At 55.4% G+C, this 21,579-nt stretch overlaps 1 protein-coding gene across 2 annotated transcripts in view; it reads right to left on the bottom strand.

The window, feature by feature from the left end:
* The window catches only part of LOC144951163 (neurogenic locus notch homolog protein 1-like), a 110,363-nt gene that overhangs the window by 47,632 nt on the left and 41,152 nt on the right, over positions 1-21,579 (bottom strand). For both annotated transcript variants that reach the window (XM_078881294.1, XM_078881295.1), the window contains exons 3-8: positions 7,992-8,254; positions 7,376-7,570; positions 6,542-6,685; positions 3,802-3,924; positions 2,133-2,366; positions 185-340 (exon numbers count right to left, since the gene is read on the bottom strand). In XM_078881294.1, the coding sequence (XP_078737420.1) occupies positions 185-340; positions 2,133-2,366; positions 3,802-3,924; positions 6,542-6,685; positions 7,376-7,570; positions 7,992-8,254 (1,115 nt within the window). The remainder of the gene's footprint in view (positions 1-184; positions 341-2,132; positions 2,367-3,801; positions 3,925-6,541; positions 6,686-7,375; positions 7,571-7,991; positions 8,255-21,579) is intronic.

Genomic DNA, 21,579 nt, shown 5'->3' with positions numbered 1-21,579 from the left:
CTCAACACTACCCACAGACTCAACACTGCCCACAGACTCAACACGAAGCTCCCAATTCCTGGCTCAACGCGCTTTCCCTCTACGCGACGCTTCCCAGGAGAGCATCGACCGCGGCCGCGTCGCGACGACGGACCGCCCAGGGCCGCCCAGGGCCGCCCAGGGCCGCCCCCTGCCCTCGCCGTACCGATGGAGCATTCGTCTATGTCCTGCTTGCAGGCCCCGCCGGAGAAGCCGGGCGGACACGTGCAGATGGCCTTGCCCGTGATGGGGTTGGTGTCGCACAGAGCCCCCTCGTGGCACGGGTTGCTCACGCATGCGTCGTCCAAGTGGCACAAGAGGCCTGGTTGGGGTGGGGGAGGAGAGGGCGAGAGGGTGGCACCGTGCGGACGATGTGACACACGGACGTGACGTGACACACGGACGTGACGTGACACACGGACGTGACGTGACACACGGACATGACACACGGACATGACACACGGATGGACGGACACACAGAGAGACGTGACACACAGAGAGACGTGACACACGGACGATGTGACACACGGACGACGTGACACACGGACGACGTGACACACGGACGACGTGACACACGGACGATGTGACACACGGACGACGTGACACACGGACGACGTGACACACGGACGACGTGACACACGGACGACGTGACACACGGACGATGTGACACACGGACGACGTGACACACGGACGATGTGACACACGGACGACGTGACACACGGACGATGTGACACACGGACGACGTGACACACGGACGACGTGACACACGGACGATGTGACACACAGAGAGACGTGACACACGGACGATGTGACACACGGACAATGTGACACACGGACGATGTGACACACGGACGATGTGACACACGGACGACGTGACACACGGACGACGTGACACACGGACGATGTGACACATGGACGATGTGACACACGGACGACGTGACACACGGACGGACGGACACACAGAGAGACGTGACAAACGGAGAGATGTGACACAGAGAGAGACGTGACACACGGACGGACGTGACACACGGACATGACACACGGACATGACACACGGATGGACGGACACACAGAGACGTGACACACGGACGATGTGACACAGAGAGAGACGTGACACACGGACGGACGTGACACACGGACATGACACACGGATGGACGGACACACAGAGAGACGTGACACACGGACGATGTGACACAGAGAGAGACGTGACACACGGACGGACGTGACACACGGACATGACACACGGATGGACGGACACACAGAGAGACGTGACACACGGACGATGTGACACACGGACGTGACACACGGATGGACACACACAGATGGTGAGCACCAACAATAGGGGCGACACTCCGTAAGTAAGCACCGCCCGGTTGGAATGACCGGCGCCTGCCATGCCAATGTGGAATTTCCACCTCCACCGGAGGCGAGTGCGGTCATCGGTGAGCGGGCAAAGAACCCCAGCGGAGAACCCAGCTTCATCGCAACTCCGTCTAAACGAGTCTCGGTGGGTCTCCATACGAGTCTCTGTGGGTCTCTGTAGGAGTCTGCGGGTCTCTGTAGGAGTCTATGGGTCTCTGTAGGAGCCTACGAGTCTCTGTAGGAGTCTATGGGTCTCTGTAGGAGCCTGCGGGAGTCTCTATACTAGTATCTGTGGGTCTCTATAGCAGTCTGTGTGGGTCTCTGCGCGAGTCGCTGGTGACCATCGACTCGAGAACGCCGTTCTCCCACCCCTCGACGGCTCTCTGTAGGAGCCTACAGGTCTCTGTAGGAGCCTACGGGTCTCTGTAGGAGCCTACGGGTCTCTGTAGGAGTCTATGGGTCTCTGTAGGAGTCTATGGGTCTCTGTAGGAGTCTATGGGTCTCTGTAGGAGCCTACGGGTCTCTGTAGGAGTCTATGGGTCTCTGTAGGAGTATGTGGGTCTCTGTAAGAGTCTGTGTGGGTCTCTGTACGATTCTAGATTTCTGTACAAGTCTGTGTGGGTCTCTATAGGAGTCTGTGTGGGTCTCTGTACGAGTCGCGGGTGACCATCGACTCGAGAGCACCGTTCTCCCACCCCTCCCCCCTCCCCCTCCCCCACCCCTCCCCCCCCACCCCCCACCCCCCACCCACCGGTCTTGCCGATGGGACACTCGCAGAAGAAGTTTGCGACGCGGTCGTGGCACGTGGCGCCGTTGTAGCACGCGGCGTTGGCGCAGTCATCGATGTTCTCGCTGCAGTCATCGCCGCTCCAGCCGTTGACGCACACGCAGTTGTAGCCACCGTGCGTGTTGTGGCACGTGCCCCCGTTGAGGCACGCGTTGGGCTGCAGGTGGCACTCGTCCACGTCTTCCGTGCAGTACTGGCCTGCGCCGCCGCCGCCGCCGTCACCGCCGCCGTTGTTAGCAAAGACGTCGCAAGGAGCATCGTCATCAGTATTGTTGTCGTCGTCAATGTGTACCCGACCGGTGTGTGTGTACACTTTGTCACGTAGGGAAAACAATTAAGAAAAGAAATGAAAACTAAATTAAATCACGACGTTTCGGAGGCAACACAAGCCTCCCTTCATCAGGTGTGAAAAGGCACAGCAAAAGAACTGTAGCCGTGATTTAATGGAGTTGTTTTCATTTATTTTATTTTATTGATTGTTTTACCTACGTGACTTTACCGAAAAAAAAACAAAGAGTATGAATCCTTGCAGTCACGAAAGCCTCAAATCTAGAACCTTTGGTGTGTAACCAACCGGTGTGTGTGTACTAACCGGTGTGGTGTGCCCAATCAGTGTGGTGTGAAAAACCGTGAAAAAAATATGATAAAAATGTTTTCTAAAAACTAAATTCGAGTGGACAAGGTTCCTGTGCCGGGTGTCACAGGGTCCAACCCAAACATGAAAAGAAATCACACCGCTAAATTCCTCCATTGAGGGGGGGGATGACAAGGGGGTTCTTTTTTTTGCGGGGGGGTCAGTTCGCGTTGATACCAGAGCGCGTCTTTCGACCCCGCCACCACCCGACGCAGCTGATTGGTGAGGTTTGCCCGACGAGGCCGGTTGCGATTGCCAGCGAAACGTCGCACGGCACTCGGATCGGTAAACGTCACGGGTCGACGCTCTCCGACACGCAACCGGCGTGTGGCTCAAACGGTAACGAATTGGCCATGTTTTGATTCACGCGACGCAACCTTTACTAATTGGCCGCGTCTAGTGGTGATGGGTGGGTGGGTGGCGATTTCAACGATGCAACTTTATATTTACGCCATCTCAAACATAAATATATATATTTTTGAAACCTCGATCGTGGACAATGTTGGTCGCGAATGTCTCCGAGACCTACTACGTCTTACACTCCATTGGGATTACACAGCAGCGAACATCGCTCCTGCCTACTGGCGGCAGACCGATGCCCATTTGTTGGGGCCAGGTGCCCGTTGGGTCCCCCTTCTGACGACGCAACAGTTGCCACTGTTGGGGGGGGGGGGGGGGTGGCCCCTTTCAAATGAGACGAGCTGACATGCGGTGTCAAAATCGCTCCGAAACTAAATATCATCATCGTCGTTGTCGTCATCATCACACCCAAGGCACGTACCGTCCGCACGTAAACTGGCACGTGCGGCGACAATGGCCACTAGAGGGGGCTACCGCGCACCGGAATGAATCGTGACGATACTTAATTCATGGCATTGCCCAAGGTTCGTTGGTGACATTGGTGGCGGGTGGAGGGGCGGTGATGCCTGTGTAGCAATCATCAGGCAAGTGCAGCAGGTAAGAGGAGCGGCTACAGGAACCGCCCGGCACCACACTCACCGGTCCACTCCTCGGGGCAGTGACAGTTGTAGGTGTTGACGCCATCGACGCAGGTGGCGCCGTTCTGGCAGTTGTTGGATTGGCAGTCGTCCACGTTGACGTCGCAGTGCAGGCCCAGGAAGCCTGCGCGGACAGGGAGAGGGGACGACTCAGGACAGCGAGAGGACGACTCGGAGAGAGAGAGGATGACTCGTAGAGAGAGAGAGGATGACTCGTAGAGAGAGGGCGACTGGGAGAGAGAGAACTGAGAAACAGAGGACGACTCGGAACAGTGAGAGGACGACTCGGAGAGAGAGAGGATGACTCGGAGAGAGAGAGGACGACTCGTAGAGAGAGGGCGACTGGGGGAGAGAGAACTGAGATCGGGGACGACTCAAGAGGCACCAGGAGGAGGAACCACAGACACAATCGAGATGGCAGCAGCAGCAGCCGCCACGTGGGCGAGCTGACGCCAACAATTTCCCAAGCTCTGTTGCCCTCTCCATATATTGTCAACGTGTTATCGGGCCAATTAACATGTGCCTACATGGCTGCAGGTATTGTGGTCAATGCAAACATGACTCCTTGTAAAAAAAAGTGTCAGTTTTGTTGCCAGATAGAAGGGTAAAAAACCAATTATCAATGGTAGAACAACTCTCAAAATGCGCGACGACCGTGTTACACAACAACCGCATGCACGCGCTTGGTCCGAGTGTTAACTTCCCCAGCGTTGAACAGTACTCTCCTTTTTCTATTTGATTGTCAGCCAACACTGGGTAAAACAACAACATGGGCATTTTCGTTCTCTTCTAGCATGTGCACCAACAGGTGCACCAACAGTTCCACATTCACTCTTTTAGCCCCGCCCCCCCCCTCCCAATAAGTTCCATTCATTGGCTACCACATTCAGATAAGCCCCTCCCTCCCTCCTCCCCCCCCCCCTTAACTTGTATTTAAGAACTTGTATCTTGGAATGTTTGCCTCACTCGATACAGTAAATCTAGCTGTGACGGTCCCACCTGATGACGGAGACTTGTGTTGCCTCCGAAACATTGCGATTCATTATTTTATTATTTCTATGTATTACTTTTATTAATTTTAATTTTATTTTTTACGTACGTGACTTTTCCAAAAAAACCTAAGAGTACAAATCCCCCCTGCCCCCCCCCAAAGCGTCACGCCGCCATGTACACGGGAGGAGCACGTGCCAGCGAGCGCCCGGGCACTGTGGAACTACGGTCGGAGACGCCGCTGGGGTGTTTTAACAAACGGAGAAAAAAAAAATCAAATCATCATCATCATCAACCCCACAACAATCGCAGGAAATGTTGGCGGAAAGCAAACGGGGCTAAAATTACAATGCGCGCGCCGGCCCCCTCTTTCTCCAGCCGGAAAATTTCACGCCCCTGATAATGCCACTTTGTGCCAAGCGGGGCGGAAGGATATGACAAAATGGCCGCGCCATTCAACATCCTTTAACCAGAAAAAAAAACAGCCCACAACTCCATTCACGTTTGTGCCGTGCGCTGTAAGTAACAAAACAAAGTGCGCTTAAAAAGCTGCCGCCGTTACCATCGGACTTTATCAACGGCTCATTGTACCGCACCGACGGTTAACGTGTTGTTGTTGTTATTGCTGCTGCGTGAGAGTGTGGAGTGTGAGCGTGTATGAATGTGGTTGACGTCACCCTCACTTCGTTGGCGAACGGCGGCTATCGGTGTGTGGCGGGGAGCGGTGGCACAGCCGGTAGCGCCACGCCGCGCGACGAAACGCGGCGTAGCCGAGTACGATTCCCGCTTGCGGCCTACCAACACCAAGTGACGATTAACCGAACCAGGCCTGGGCCTCCCCTAGGTGAAGCTCAGTAGTGGGCCTTAAAATAAACAATAGTTTCGTTGACATACGTCTATGACGGAATTGATAACGTGCCAATCTTCAGCTCTCTAGCCCGTCTACAACTTCCACGAGATGGGCAAAGCTCCTTTGGATTCGAGATGCCTCCCAAGCCAGCAGAGCACATAACGAGACGACACTTCAAGAGCGCCGCACAGACGGATTCAGGATTCCCCTTTTGAAGTAGAGTTATCCGTCGCGACGCTTTGACGGTAACAGCTCCAACGGCACCCAGCACGACAGGTCACGAGTTATGGCCGCGGTGTTTGTTTTCGATTTAAAGCTTTCGTGACTGCAGGGATTCATCTTCTTGGTTCTTTCGGTAAAGTCACGTAGAAGGGAAATAATAAAATAAATAAAATAAAACATTATAAAATAATATAACAATATAATAAAATAAAGTAATATAATAAAAGAATGAAATAGAATTATATAATAATATAATACAATAATATTATAATATAATATTTCGATTTAAAGCTTTCGTGACTGCAGGGATTAATCTTCTTGGTTCTTTCGTTAAAGTCACGACGTTTCGGCCACAACGCAAGCAGCCGTCCTCAGGTGAAGAACAGGTCTGTCGGAAAGCCATTCAGACGCTGTCTTTCCGACAGACCTGTTCTTCACCTGAGGACGGCTGCTTGCGTTGTGGCCGAAACATCGTGAGAATTGTATTTTATTATGTTTTATTTGTATTATTCTATTATTTCCCTTCTACGTGACTTTACCGAAAGAACCAAGAAGAAGGTGTTAGTTGCTAGGGAGGGTTATGGGTTTGTGGCGTTGAGTTACGGTTCAGGGATTCAAGATTCCCATCTCGAATCCTCGGGGAGCGGCCTTCACATCCATCGACCGCTCGTGCACTCGCCTGGCAGGCAGGTGCAGTCGTAGGTCTCGTCCGTGGGCTGTCGGCAGGTGCCCCCGTTGAGGCACGGCGAGGGCGAGCAGGGCACGTGGGCGCTGTCACAGGCGCGCCCCCCGTAGCCCGCGCGGCACTGGCACACGTAGGAGCCTGGCGGGGAGGTGGAGGGGGGCGCAAGCGTACGGGAGAGAGAGAGAGAGGAGGTTAATCACGGGGCGGTGACGCGGACCAGCAGTGGCGGTTGGAATCCAGCGGCTGCCCTGGTTGATCTCTCCCTCCCTCCCTCCCCATCCCTCCCTCCCCATCCCTCCCTCCCTTCCTTCCTCCCTCTCCCTCCCTCCATCTCTCCCCATCCCTCCCTCCCTCTCCCTCCCTACCTCCCTCCCTCTCCCCCTCTCTCTCAATCCCTCCCTATCTCCCTCCCTACCTCCCTCCCTCCCCCCTCCCTCTCCCTCCCTCCATCCCTCCCTCTCCATCCCTCCCTCCCTCTCCATCCCTCCCTCCCTCTCCATCCCTCCCTCCCTCTCCATCCCTCCCTCCCTCTGCATCCCTCCCTCCCTCTCCATCCCTCCCTCCCTCTCCATCCCTCCCTCTCCATCCCTCCCTCTCCATCCCTCCCTCCCTCTCCCTCTGCATCTGCATCTCTCCCTCCCTCCCCCCCTCCCCCCTCCCTCCCTCACCCCCTCCCTCTCCCTCCACCCCTCCCTCCCTCCCTCCATCCCTCCCTCCCTCCCTCCATCCCTCCCTCCCTCCCTCCATCCCTCCCTCCCTCCCTCTCCCCCTCCCTCCCTCCCTCCCTCCCCCACCACCCCCCCCCACCACCGACGGTGCGGCGTTCACCGATGGTGTTGACGCAGGTCCCGCCGTTGCGGCACGGCTTGCCGGGCCCGGAGCACTCGTCGACGTCGGCGCGGCAGTCGGCGCCGCGGTAGCCGGGCGCGCACGAGCAGCGGTACTGGGACGCCAGCGCCGTGCACGATCCGCCGTGGGCGCAGGGGGCGGACGCACACGGCTCGGGCCGCTGACACAGCTCCCCTGCGAGCGGCAAAAAGGTGAAAAATCTATCAGCTGAGTTACAAAATTAAAAGTTATTTTCAACCAGGTAACAAGGCCCGACACAGAGCTGCTACGGAGTTTCAGAAGCGACCCTGGCCATTACAGACGATGGCTCAACCAAGTGGGTCGTCGTCGTCGCGTGGACATTTAAAGCGGCCAGTGTCATGGTCCACCGTCGGCGCCGCCAACGTCACCGCCGCCGTCACCGTCACCACCGTCACCGCCACCCATGTCACCGTCACCCATCACCGTCACCACCGTCACCATCACCGTCACCACCATCACCGTCACCACCACCATCACCGTCACCGTCACCACCGTCACCATCATCGTCACCACCGTCACCATCACCATCACCGTCGCCGCCGCCAACGTCGTCGTCGGCACCGCCGCCACTCACCGGCCCAGCCGACGGGGCACTGGCAGTCGAAGGTGGCGAGCGTGAGCAGCTGGCAGCGCCCGCCGTTGAGGCAGGGCGAGCCGGAGCAAGCGCTCTCGACGGGCGAGGCGCAGCGGGGCCCCGCGAAGCCCAGCGGGCACGTGCACAGGTAGGAGACGGCGCGCGACATCAGCACGGGGCGGCACGAGCCGCCGCTGAGGCACGGCGAGCTGCGGCACGGGTCCTCGTGCTGGCAACGCTCGCCCACGTAGCCAGAGCGGCACCTGAGGGGGGTGGGGGCGGGAGACACGGCGGCAACGTCGTCATCGGCGGTGCGATCGTCGCCAGCGGGAGGTCGAGAGGGTTCGATCGCGGACCCTGGAGATGCCTGTTGAGTTTGGGTTTTCTCACTGTGGTCTGTGTGTCTCTGTGTGTCTCTGTGTGTCTCTGTGTGTCTCTGTGTGTCTCTGTGTGTCTCTGTGTGTCTCTGTGTGTCTCTGTGTGTCTCTGTGTGTCTCTGTGTGTCTCTGTGTGTCTCTGCGCGTCTCTGCGCGTCTCTGCGCGTCTCTGCGCGTCTCTGCGCGTCTCTGCGCGTCTCTGCGCGTCTCTGCGCGTCTCTGCGCGTCTCTGCGCGTCTCTGCGCGTCTCTGCGTGTCTCTGTGCGCCGCTGTGCGTCGCTATGCGTCTCTGTGTATTTCTATGGGTCTCTATGTATCTTGAGGGGTCTCTCTGTATCTCTATGGGTCTCTATGTATCTCTATTGGTAACTATGTGTCTTTGTATCTCGAGGGGCCTCTGTATCTCTATTGGTTATCTACTTATCTCGACGAGTCTCTATGTGACTCTATGCGTCTCTGTGTGTGTCTATGTATCTCTATTGGTATCTGTGTGTCTCGATCTATCTCTACGTGTCTCTGTGTGTCTCCATGTATCTCGAGGGGCCTCTCTGTCTCCTGCCGGAGGCTGTGACAGGAAGTCCGGTTCGGTGGAGACGCTCCGAGCCCCCCGCCTCAAATAAATGTCGGCTCTCTCCGAGGGAGCATTTCCCCTCTTAAAAACTCGCCCACTTCTTACCAATGGCCCTCTACCACCGATCAGAGGTCGCAAACGGGTTTTTATTCCTTACCCGTACCCGGCCGCACCAGGGTCGCAAATGGGTACCCGTACCCAGCCGGGTACGGGTAGCCGTTCCCTACCCGTACCCTACCCGAAATGAGTGACAAACGGTGACTCACCAGTGACTCACGGCCTACCCGTACCCGTACCCGGCCGCACCAGGGTCGCAAACGGGTACCCGTACCCGTACCTGGCCGGGTATCGGGTAGGGTACGGGTATCGGGTACCCGGTTGCGACCTCTGCCACCCACCCACCCACCCACCGCGCCATTGTCACCGATGCAAGGCGCCTTGAGATCGTACGATGGAAGCTACGGTAACGGTAATAATTACTGTTATTATTCTTCTAAGCGGAGTCCCACGAGGTTGAGCAACCCAAAAAGCATTCCAGATATTTTGTCTTAACAGCTCACTTCTCAGATCCACCCAGGGGGCTGCCGCGCTAATTTGCCCGCGCGCTCTCTCGCTCTCTGTGTGTGTAAGTTCACATGCTCTGTGTGTGTGTAAGTTCACATGCTGTGTGTGTGTGTGTAAGTTCACATGCTGTGTGTGTGTGTGTAATTTCACATGCTGTGTGTGTGTAAGTTCGAATTCTCAGCTCCTCTCTGTGTGTGTATGTTCAAATGCTCAGCTCCTCTGTGTCTCTCCATCTCGCTCTCTCTCTCTGTGTGTCTCTCTGTGTGTCTCTGTGTCTCTCTGTGCGTCTCTCTGTGTGTCTCTCTGTCTGTCTCTGTCTGTCTCTCTCTCTCTCTCTCGGTCTCTCAGTCTCTCCGTCTGTCTCTCTTTGTCTCTCTCTGTCTCTCAGTACGCACGCGCGTGTACGTACGCACGCACGTGTAGAACTTCTTTCGCACTGCACGTAGCCAACTGCGCTAATGCAATTCTACAGAAGGGAGTCGTCTTAAAAGGGAACACAAACGGCGTTCAGCCATCGGGGTACTGCGGACCGCAGCGACGGCGGGGTGAACATTCACGTCGTGTGCGATCGGTCATCCTCTCGTGCAAATGAAGTAGTGAAAAACAAAATCGAACCTTCATTGTTTTGTTCCCACGGCTATTTTTTTTTAAATCGCCAGCCGCGCGCCAAAAAAACGCGACCTCGGCTCAAAATCTGGCGCGGGACCCTTGGACCGGGAGAGGCCCGCGGCGATAACGGCTTTGCCGTCAAGAGGCGGGGAGGCGGGGGGGGTACGGCAAAATAGAAAACTCGGCAAACACGGCGGCGAGAAAGCAAACGGAGCTGCGGCTTGATACGCGACCGGCCCCGGGTGGTTATCGCCCAGAACCCGTCGGAGGAACGTCACGGCAAAAGGGACTCATAAACCGAGCGCGGGACCGAACATTTAAAAAAAATAAAACCAAGCGGACAATACGCCACCGAACCCCTTCACTCTCCCCTCCATGCCGCTCGCCTCCGGGTGGAATGATTTGGGGCAATAAAGCAGGTTAGCATTTGTGCGCTGCGTTGTTTTTTTCCTTCCTCGTCTTCTTCGGCTAAGAGAGGAAAGCGGAGAATTCAGAGGAGATCCACGCAGCATGAGGATGAAGGCCGCTTGTGCTGCGATCGAAACGCCGTGGGTTTTTGCTTTTATCATTTTTTATTCATTATTTTTTATTTAATTTGATTTAATTATCTATTATTTTTTATTTTATTTTCTATCTACGTGACTTTACCGAAAGAACCAAGAATATGAATTCCTGCAGTCACGAAAGTTAAGTCAAAACTTAGGGGGGTGGGGGTGGGGAAAACTTACAAAATCCACACAAGCAATGCGCCGCCCCGAGTCGTGAGTCGAACCCAGGCCATTCTTGCTGCGAGGCAACAGGTGTGGAGGGTTTAGCAACGCCCCGGCTGTCACCCAAACCCGGATTTCCCGTGGGACTGAAACCAACATTTTAAATCGGTTAATTCTCAGGGCCGGATTCTCTGGTCTTTGCACGAAATTCGGTCACAGACCACGTTTTTGTCCGTGCAGCCATTGCTCATTGAGCCGAAACCATCGATTCTCTACGCTCAAGAACTTGTATCAACCGCAACACCAAGTCCATGCGAGTCTCGGGGGTCTCCATGGGTCTCCATTGGTCTCCATGGGATCTCCATGGGTCTCCATGGGTCTCCATGTGTCTCCATGTGTCTCCATGGATCACCATGCATCTCCATGTGTCTCCATGGATCACCATGCATCTCCATGTGTCTCCATGTGTCTTCGTGGGTCTCCATGGATCTCCATGGGTCTCCGAGTCCCATTGGGTCTCTTTTCACACTGCGGTTGGGCGACTGCAACCCGGATTTGAACCCAGGGGCGTCAGACCGCCGTCAGGTGCAAAAATGCCACGGGCTTTCTTTTGTGCACGCTCCATTGGTCAATATTGGTTCGCGGTTTTTTTCTCCCCCCCGTTAAATTTGCAGCCCGACCACAGAAATGTACTATCAAGGCAACGTCGTATGTACGTACGTGCGGTGGAATTCCCCATGTCCGAGTTGGTGTGGGGGCCATGTGAAGGAACGGATGATCCTATTATCCGAGCGAACGATGATCCTATTATCGGATTCCTCCAGGATAAATAGAGATTACGATCGACGAGTTCACCGTTACTTGGCCGATGACAATTGCATAGGGGAGGCGCGGTGGCTAGGAGACGTTAACTGCCTCGCCTGGTATATAGGAGGTCGTGGGTTCGATCCCGACCCTGACGCCTGCTGCTGTACATTTGGAGTTTGCGTGTCTCTCTCTCATCATCATCACGGTGGCTAGGAGATGTTAACTGCCTCGCCTGGTATACAGGAGGTCATGGGTTCGATCCCGACCCTAACGCCTGCTGCTGTACATTTGGAGTTTGCGTGTCTCTCTCTCTCCCCGTGGATTATTCTCCGGGTTCTCGGATTTTTTCCCTCCACATTCAGAAACAACGACAAGCGTTTGGCTGCTAAATTTCCACGTGACGATGACGATGAGCCCACTTCGTTTAGCTATCACTTGTGGCCTAGTCTCTTCGGAAAAAGAGCTACATAGCTCAGTGGGCTTTACCTGATAACAATAAAAACACGTTTTTAGTTTAGTCTAGTTGATACAGATACATTCGGTGTTTCTGTTAGACTCACCACTATCTGGATCATTTCCTTTTATCCGCTCCGACATGTAATTATTCATAAGAGGTCTTGATTTTGGTTGAACGATCGAACCCCCCGAAAAAACCCCTCTATTATGGATGACATTGGTCGCAAAAGCCTACGTGTTAAACATATACATTTTTTTTTTAAACCAAATTATATGACACGGATGACCCCGTGAGATGGAACGTCAAGAGATGGGGGGGGGGGGGTAGGTGTCAAGCGATGCACCGCAAGGGGCATCTCAACAACGTGGGCCGACACCGCGGCTTCGGCAACAACGACCGCTTTTGTCATTCGTTCACTCAGCAGGTCCAAACGACCGCGGCGACAAACTGAAACTTTGCAAACAAAAAACTAAAAGACAGAGGTTGGCGTCTAACGGGTGAACGGGAATTTCGTCACCGCCACGTTCCGCAAACCTCGTGGGCTCGCGCCAGAGGTCGCAAACGGGTTTTGATTCCTTACCCGTACCCGTACCTGGCCGCACCAGGGTCGCAAATGGGTACCCGTACCCGGCCGGGTTACGGGTACCCGTACGCTACCCGTACCCTACCCGAAATGAGTGACAAACGGTTACTCACCGGTGACTCACGGTCTACCCGTACCCGGTCGCACCAGGGTCGCAAACGGCTACCCACACCCATACCCGGCCGGGTACGGGTAGCCGGGTATCGGGTAGGGTACGGGTATCGGGTACCCGGTTGCGACCTCTGGCTCGCGCGCCCACGCGTCGCCACTGCCCCTCGTGGTTTCCAAGTTGGAACGCGCGGCGACCCAAACTTCTCGCTCCTGTTCAGCTCTCCGATTGTGGGGGGCGAAGGGGGAGAGGGTGTCCCGACCTCCGACCCCCCCCCCCATTCCCCACCCCCTCGCCACCCTATGGACAGAGGAGGGCCCATGGCCAGAAGCCTAGAGGAGGCCGTATTTCGCCTTTTGAATGGGGGTGGTGGGGGGTGTCGTCCATGGCAAATGTGCAGGCATTTCCATTCGGCCGTGAAAGGGAGGCCGGGTGGGTGGGGGTGCAGGGGAGCGTGGACAAAGGCCTGGCTCGCTCCCCTCCCTCTCCCCTCCCGCGCTGCACAAAGGCTGCTTAGGGCACAGGGCAGGTGTGCATAGCAATCAGCTCTGTGCGTGTGCGTGTCTCTCCCCCTCCCGCTTGGCTCTAATGTCTCTGTCTGGTCGCTTTGTCTGTCTCCGCGCTTTCCATGGTGTCTCTATGCTGCGCGTGCGTGTCTCCTGGTCTACCATCGTGTCTCTGCCCCCCCCCCCCGTGTCTCTGCCTCTCCCCCCCCCGTGTCGCTGTCTCCCCCCCTCCCCCCCCCGTGTCTCTGCCTCTCCTTGTCCTCCACTCCTCCAACTCTCTCCACGTGACCTCGGGTCTCCATGTGCTTTCTGTGTCTCTCCCTCCTCGTCTGTCTCCTTGCTCGGTCTTTCCTCGTCCCTCTGGGTCTCTCTCCCCCCAATGACTCCCTCCCTCCCTCCAACTCTCAACCCGATTCTCTCCCATCGCCGCGTCGTTTGGCACGGTGACCGACGCTTCGCTCCACGTGCCGAGCGGGAAACCTCCGAGTTACCCGAAGGAGCTCCGAGCACGTGGAGGCAAACGGCGGTATTAACCAGGGCGGCCGCAAAAATCTCGAAACGCGAACCGCCCTGCTATCGTTACGTCACGGCCGCCATGTCACCGCCATATGACCACTAACCCACCGCTTCCCACAAACGCGCACACGCGCACACGCGCACACACGAGAAAAATAATTACATTTAAATTCCCTCGCCCTCCACCCCCCCCCCACCATTGCCTCTCCTAAGGGTTAACGCAACAGATGGAAAGGCTGCGCAGATTCGCTGGTGGGGCCCTTTCAACAAAGCCGAGTGTCGGCTGGCCTGCCTGCTGGCTAGAGGCGGACACAGAGGAGGAGCGTGTGAGCGCGTGCGTCTTTATTGCAGCCGGGCGGTTGGTGGTGGTGGGGGGGTAGCGACGACACTATGGCTCGCGTAGCCAGAGGCCAGACTCGGAGTGATGTACGGATACGTGACATGTCGCAGCATCGGGAGAGGGGGGGGCGCTTGGGGTCACAGAGGTCGGCTAGCGTCCCCTTGGTCACGCCGCTTGATGGCGGCGACGACGACGAATAATTTTTACGAAACAAATACCAATGAGCAGTAGGTTTTTACCCTTTTAAACTGGTACAAAACTGATTCCTTTATGTACCAGTTTAAAAGGTTAAAAACCTTCTACTATATTTTGCCACTGGTAAAAGAGATCTCAGTGTAAATACCAATGAGTAACAATTGAATGATTACCAATCTATATAATTACAATACCCTCCCCCCTCCTCCTTGCCTCGAATCACTGCACCAGATTGAATTGAATTAAATGATGACGTCACCCTGATGCTGCTGCTCTATTTAAGACCGGAAGCAACAGGAGAGCTTCACCATTCTTGCCCGATGAAGCTGATTGTAATCATCAGCGAAACGTCGTACTACTCAAATTTTAAAATGCTGTTGATTCTCTCTTCAACACACCGGTGGGCTAAAGAAGTCAATTAATTTGTCCTTTGAAAACGTGACACACTTTTTACTGTTTGGCCGTGTCGGGTGGTGGAGGGTTACGACACATTTATAAATAACGCGATCTGACCCAAAAACCTATATTATGAATTTTTTACGAAAACAGTTTGAGTGGGGTTTGCCATTCGCGCCATACGTCCTCGCCTAGCCGAGTTTTCGCGAGGTTCGCTGCGTGCGTGTGGGGGTCCTACGAACCCGGCGGCCCGAGTTCGATTCCCGCTCACGGCCACCAACACCGGTGACGAGATTCGCAGCTGCTGGCAGGCGGTCATCCCCGCTAAAAAGTCTCGGCGAAACTCTCCCGGGGTAAAGCAAGCGGAGTGGCGGGCAGCAATGAAGAGCAACGCAGCGTTGCCGTTTCAGCGCGGTGCACAGGAGAAGGCCCTCTTCTCTTAACCACGGTAATTGGTTCCGACGAAACCGGTCGTTAAGCGATTTGTTCGTTAAGCGAGTCTACGAAATGCACGTTTCAAGGCTCAATTTGTTCCGATGGCATCAAACGCTACCCCCCCACCTTTTTCACCCAAAACAAAACCTACTTATAATATTAAAACAACGGATAACACAAAGACACTAACAACGTAATAAACACAATTTTATAAGAAACGTGGTTAACGGGGGAATGGTCGGTAAGCAATCACACTGGGCTCTATGGAGGCACTGCACTACTATACACTATACTACACACCAAGCTCTCTGAAGCCCCGTTATTAGGCGATTAGTCGTTAACAGTGGTGCCTGTTAAGACGGCTTCTACTGCACACAAAGATAAAGATCCCCCGTATAGCCTTAACAGACTGTAAGGGGCAAGGGCTGTTAGCGAGCACCTATGAAGGCCGGAACGGCACACCAGGGGGTGGGTGGCCAGCACCACGCCCGGCCGCCTTTGTCTCCCCAGTGGCGATGTTTACACACCGCACCAGGTACTCATTTGAGGCCGAGTCGACCTAGGGGAGGCCCGGGACCGGTTCAGATAATCGTCACTGGTATTGGCCGTGAGCGGGAATCGAACCCGTGTCGCCGGGTTCATAGCGCAGCGCGCTAACCGCTACACCACCGCTCCCCACACACATACACACACATACACGTATGTCTTCTGGTGTCAGAAAGCCCGGGCGATTGTCCAGACCCCATAACGGTGAAGGTTGCGGCGGCGCGTACAATATACCACATTGTTCACTTCCTTCCTCCACGCGTTCTGGCATTTAAAACAAAAGGCAAGGAATGACCGAAGCCGTGCACCGCTGCCGCTTTTCGTCGTCCACGCTGCCTCACGGCGGCGTTGCACGTGGGAACGACCCACCGGTGCCACACGCCGCGGGCAGAAAGAGGGCGGCGGTCTTCAAATCAACCCGCGTTGACCCATTTCGGTGAAGTGCGGTCGAATGATCCCCGAAAGGGTGAGCGAGGGAGGCCCCCGTCCAGAAGTGGATTGACAAACGGCGTCTTCGCCTTGTGACGATATGCTGGACATCGGTGCCTGGGGTCGTGAATTCGTTTGGCGCGGTTGGCTTCGTAGTGGGAAAGTTCCAACGAACATGCGGAGACTGGCGCGGAGACCCACAGACTGACGCGGAGACCCACAGACTCGCACAGAGACCCACAGACTCGCACAGAGACCCACAGACTCACATAAGAGACCTGCAGACTCGCACAGAGACTCACAGACTCACGCGGAGACCCACCGACTCACATAAGAGACCCACAGACTTGCACCGAGACCCGTAGACTCACAGAGACCCACAGACTCACACAGAGACCCACAGACTCACACAGAGACCCACAGACTCACACAGAGACCTACAAACTCACACAGAGACCCACAGACTCGCACAGAGACCCACAGACTCACACAGAGACCTACAAACTCACACAGAGACCCACAGACTCGCACTGGGAGCCAGACTCACACTGGGAGCCAGACTCACACTGAGACCCATAGACTCACACTGAAACCCATAGACTCGCACAGAGACCCGTCGACTTGCAGTGAACACGAGTTCACGTTGTGTCCCACTCTGCGGTATGCCACAGTCACATTTGAGCGAACCTATATTCCTTTCTTATTTTCCCTCCGTGGAAACATTGATGGTCACCTGCCGTGGCAGGGTCAGATGCTACGCGAGGTCACCCCCACTGCTTGCAGCGAGCTTCCCATGCTGGGGTGGTGGTGGGGTCGGTGTGGGCACGCGTTGTTGGGGCCTGTGTGGGTACGCGTTGGTATTTGTACCGCACGTGTGTGGTACATGTACCAAGGTCAGTCACCTACTTTGTTGTACTGCCTTCCACAATCGCTCCCCACGCTTCGCGTGGACACGAGGAGTCTTTCTGACGCTTTACGCGCCTGCCCTCCTCCCAATATGCCGGATGTGGAGACCGTGCGCTCCCAGGACCGATACAGCCATTGACGGCCGGGGTCTACCCACTGCTGGATGAAGCGCAGAAGTGCAGTACAACGCACGGTGTTGCGATGCCGACGGCGAAGCAGTCGCGGCTTGCAAGAGGACGCGAAAGAAACGTCGACAAAGTTGCCCGAGAGAAAAAGTCACCGCTGTTACTCAAAAAAAAAACGAAAAATTCCATTCGCTTTAAAGCTGCTTTTAGACTTAAAATCAAGTACAGTGCAGCACTATTCCTCCCTCCTCCTCCTTCCTCCCACCGCTCTCTCCATCCTCCCTCCTCCTCCTCAATCCGTGGTAATGTTTACGTACCATGCGTTCCAGGCTTTTGGCAAGAACAAATGCTGGATGTTAAAAAGCCCTTCCTGCCCGCCACTGTGACGGAACGGACCGGCACAGTCGCGCGACATCCCAGCGACGTCCCAGCGACGTCCCAGCGACGTTTGTTATCGCGCACGCGGCCCCCCCCCCGGCTCCGCACTATGGGTCCGGTCCATTAAAAAAGTGCGCCGATTACAGGCACGCACACACACACATGCACGCACACAAAGATAAAGACAAAGATCCCCTGTATAGCCTTAACAGACTGTAGGGGCAAGTGCTGTTAGCGAGCACCTATGAAGGCCGCAACGGCACATGAGGGGGTGGGTGGCCAGCAACCACGCCCGGCCGCCTTTGTCTCCCCAGTGGCGATGTTTACTACACACCTCACCAGGTACTCATTTGAGGCCGAGTCGACCTAGGGGAGGCCCAGGGCCGGTTCAGATAATCGTCACCGGTGTTGGCCGTGAGCGGGAATCGAACCTCGCGTCGCCGGGTTCGTGGCATGGCGCTAACCGTTGCGCCACCGCTCCCCGGTGCAGACAGCCCTCGAAGCTAAACGATCCCGTGTTAGTCATTTGGAATTTACATCCCGGTCATTGCACCTCCCCCCCCCCCCAAAATGGTCGTCACTGTGAGACTCAGGGGCTTCCTGGGCGAACAACGGGGGTGGGTCCCAGGTCTTTGGGCTGGAGGTCCCCCCTCCTACACCTCCCCCCCTCCCCCCCACCGTGGAACCGCATTGGCAGGATCACCGCACGAGGTTTGTTGCAGAAGCTAGGATCGTAGCAGCAGGAGGATAACAGAAGCAGGAGGAGGATAACAGAAGCAGGAGCAGCAGGAGGATCTGCAGGAGCAGGGCTGTGTTCGGATCGTCGGCCACGTCAATAGGGGGGGGAGGGTGTTCGGTTCAAGGCGGTTTGAGCCGCTCGGCCAGGTAGGAGTGGAGGCGATGGGGGTGATGATGGGTCGCTACCTCCAACACACAAAGATCCCCTCCGTTGCCCCCCCCCCCCCCCACGTGTCGCCCTGTAACATGGCAATGTAGCCAACAGCACCGCACCCGACCGCCTTTGTCTCCCCGGCGACGATGTTTGCTGCACGCCGCACCAGGCATATTCATTTGAGGCCGAGTCGATCTAGGGGAGGCCCAGGACCGGTTGAGATAATCGTCGTCGGTGTTGGCCGTGAGCGGGAATCGAACCCGGGTGGCCGGGGGTTCGTAGCGGAGCGCGCTAACCGCAACGCCACCGCTCGCCACGCCATAGCCACCATCAAAGAATTCCCAATCTTTAAAAACAGGTTCCACCAGATCTGGACACGATATGGGGGGCGGGGGGGGTGTGAGGGCCGTGCAAGTAGAAAAACAAAAGATGGCCACAAAAATGTCTCCAGGTTTTGGCAAAAAAAAACGTGGCCCAGAAAGTTTGTGGTAACAACCACCCCTCCCCATAACCCACCCCACACACAGAAAAGTACAAACCCAGGGTTTTTAAAAACGTAACTGGCCGCATTACAATTGCTTCTTTACACTTAACAACCGTAACGACTCCGGCCTGGTACGATCGGTCGGTTGCCGTGATGTGATAAACGGCGACCGATTTTTGGGTAGAAATTAATTAAAAAAAAATTAAGAACCAAGAAGATGAATCCCTGCAGTCACGAAAGCTTTAAATCGAAAAAAAAATGTAAACGTTATTTTACCAGAAGCTACCCTGACCATCGCTCGCAAATTGATATCTCGACGAATTGGGCTCATTATCATCATCGTCGTCGTGTGGAAATTTATGGGAGCATCCAAATATTCTAAACGGGTGGTGATGTCGATTCTAAACGTGAAGGGAGAAACCAGAGGACCCGGAGACAAACCCACGCGACCACGGGGAGAGAGAAACAGAGAGACGCGCAAACTCCAAATGTACAGCAGCAGGCGTCAGGGTCTGGATCGAACCCACGACCTCCTGTACACCAGGCGAGGTAGTTAACATCTCCTAGCCACCGTGATGATGATGAGAGACACGCACACTCCAAATACACAGCAGCAGGCGTCAGGGTCTGGATCGAACCCACTACCTCTTTGCACACCAGGCGAGGTAGTTAACATCTCCTAGCCACCGTGATGATGATGAGAGACACGCAAACTCCAAATACACAGCAGCAGGCGTCAGGGTCTGGATCGAACCCACTACCTCTTTGCACACCAGGCGAGGTAGTTAACATCTCCTAGCCACCGTGATGATGATGAGAGACACGCAAACTCCAAATATACAGCAGCAGGCGTCAGGGTCTGGATCGAACCCACTACCTCTTTGCACACCAGACGAGGTAGTCAACATCTCCTAGCCACCGTGATGATGATGAGAGACACGCAGACTCCAAATATACAGCAGCAGGCGTCAGTGTCTGTATCGAACCCACGACTTCCTGTACACCAGACGAGGTCGTTAACATCTCCTAGCCACCGTGGGCACCCACAAATGAGCCGACAAGACCAGACCCCCTCCATTTTTGTTGTTTGTTTTACACATTCCATCAGCCACACGGCCTTCTGGGAGTGCATAATTGGGGGAGGAGGGGGGGGCCTTGATGATGATGCTGATAATAAAGTGCTGGTGCATTCAGTGGGCCGGCTTGAGGAGCTTCCAGCATGGGCCCCCTTCCTACCCAAACCGAGGGCCTCCCTCCCATTGTGTTTTGGAACGCAACCCCCAAAAGAGGAAGGGAGGGAGCAGATAAAGGCGACGGGTGGGTAGGGAGGGAGGGGCAATGGGGGAGGAGATGATGGCAATAGTAGGGAGGGAGACGGGAGGGAGATAGGGGGGGAGACGGATGGGCGGGTGGGGTGAGACGAGGGGGAGAGAGAGGCATGACAAAGGCGTGGGAGGAAGAGATGGCAGGGTGAGAGGAAGACCAGCAGGGGGGCAGCGAGTGAAGCGATAGGTGGAGATGGAAGGTGTGGGGATGGAGAGAGAGAGAGGGAGGGAAGGAGGTAAAGTTTCGGTGCCACGTGTGGCCGAAAGGGGTCGAACGTCGCGAGCGTGAGACGGCCGTTGACATCCACAGAAACTCACGGCGGGGGGGGGAGCACGTGACCCGTCTGAGAGCACGTGACCCGTGGGCGAGCACGTGACCCGTGGGCGAGCACGTGACCCGTGGGCGAGCACGTGACCCGTGGGCGAGCACGTGACCCGTGGGCGAGCACGTGACCCGTGGGCGAGCACGTGACCCGTGGGCGAGCACGTGGTGTGTCCGCGAGCACGTGGCCTGAAGCTCACGCGCACCGGTTTTCATCGCGCGCGAACGTGCGCACGCACACACCGATTCGCACGTACTAACGCAACCCGCATGCACCCTCCACAAAGACAAAGATCCCCCGTGTAGCCTGTAACAGACTGTAGGGGGCAAGTGCTGTTAGCGAGTAGCGGCACCCATGTAGGCCGGCACGGCACACGAGGTGGTGGGTGGCCAGCACCACGCACGGTCAAAACTTTGTCTCCCCCAATGGCGATGTTTACCAGGTAAGGAGCCCCCTTTACCTGGTGTAATGAAAATAGTTTAGTTTACATGCGTCCATAATAGAATTGTTTTACGAGCCAAATTTCAGCTCTATTTCCCTCCTACAACTTCCATGAGATGGGCAGGCTCTTTTGGAATCGGGGTGCCACCAAAGCCTTCACACAGCAGAGACGACCCACAACCGAGTGAGAGGAATCTCAGCACGCACAACGATACGACACTCAGCAGTGCCGCACAGACGGATTTGCGATTCCACTTTTGACGTAGAATTCCAACGGCACCCAGCATGAGAGGTTACGAACTGTTAGTGGTTTCGTGGTTATGGGTTTACGGTGTTGAGTAATGGTTTAGGGTTAGTTCATGTTTAGGGGGTTCACGATTGTAGGGGGATAGGATTAGCACTGCAGCGTTTATGGTTAGGATTTAAGATTTAAAGCTTTCGTGACTGCAGGGATTCATCTTCTAGGTTCTTTCGGTAAAGTCACGTAGAATGGAAGTAATAAAATAATAAAAATAAAACATATTATCATTATCAGAGTTGTTTCTTTTTGTTTGCATTTTGACT

Source organism: Lampetra fluviatilis, chromosome 61, assembly GCF_964198595.1.
Source record: "Lampetra fluviatilis chromosome 61, kcLamFluv1.1, whole genome shotgun sequence".
Classification (NCBI taxonomy): Eukaryota; Metazoa; Chordata; class Hyperoartia; order Petromyzontiformes; family Petromyzontidae; genus Lampetra; species Lampetra fluviatilis.
Note: the sequence above shows the minus strand (reverse complement) of the source record. Positions and strands in the feature narration are given on the sequence as shown.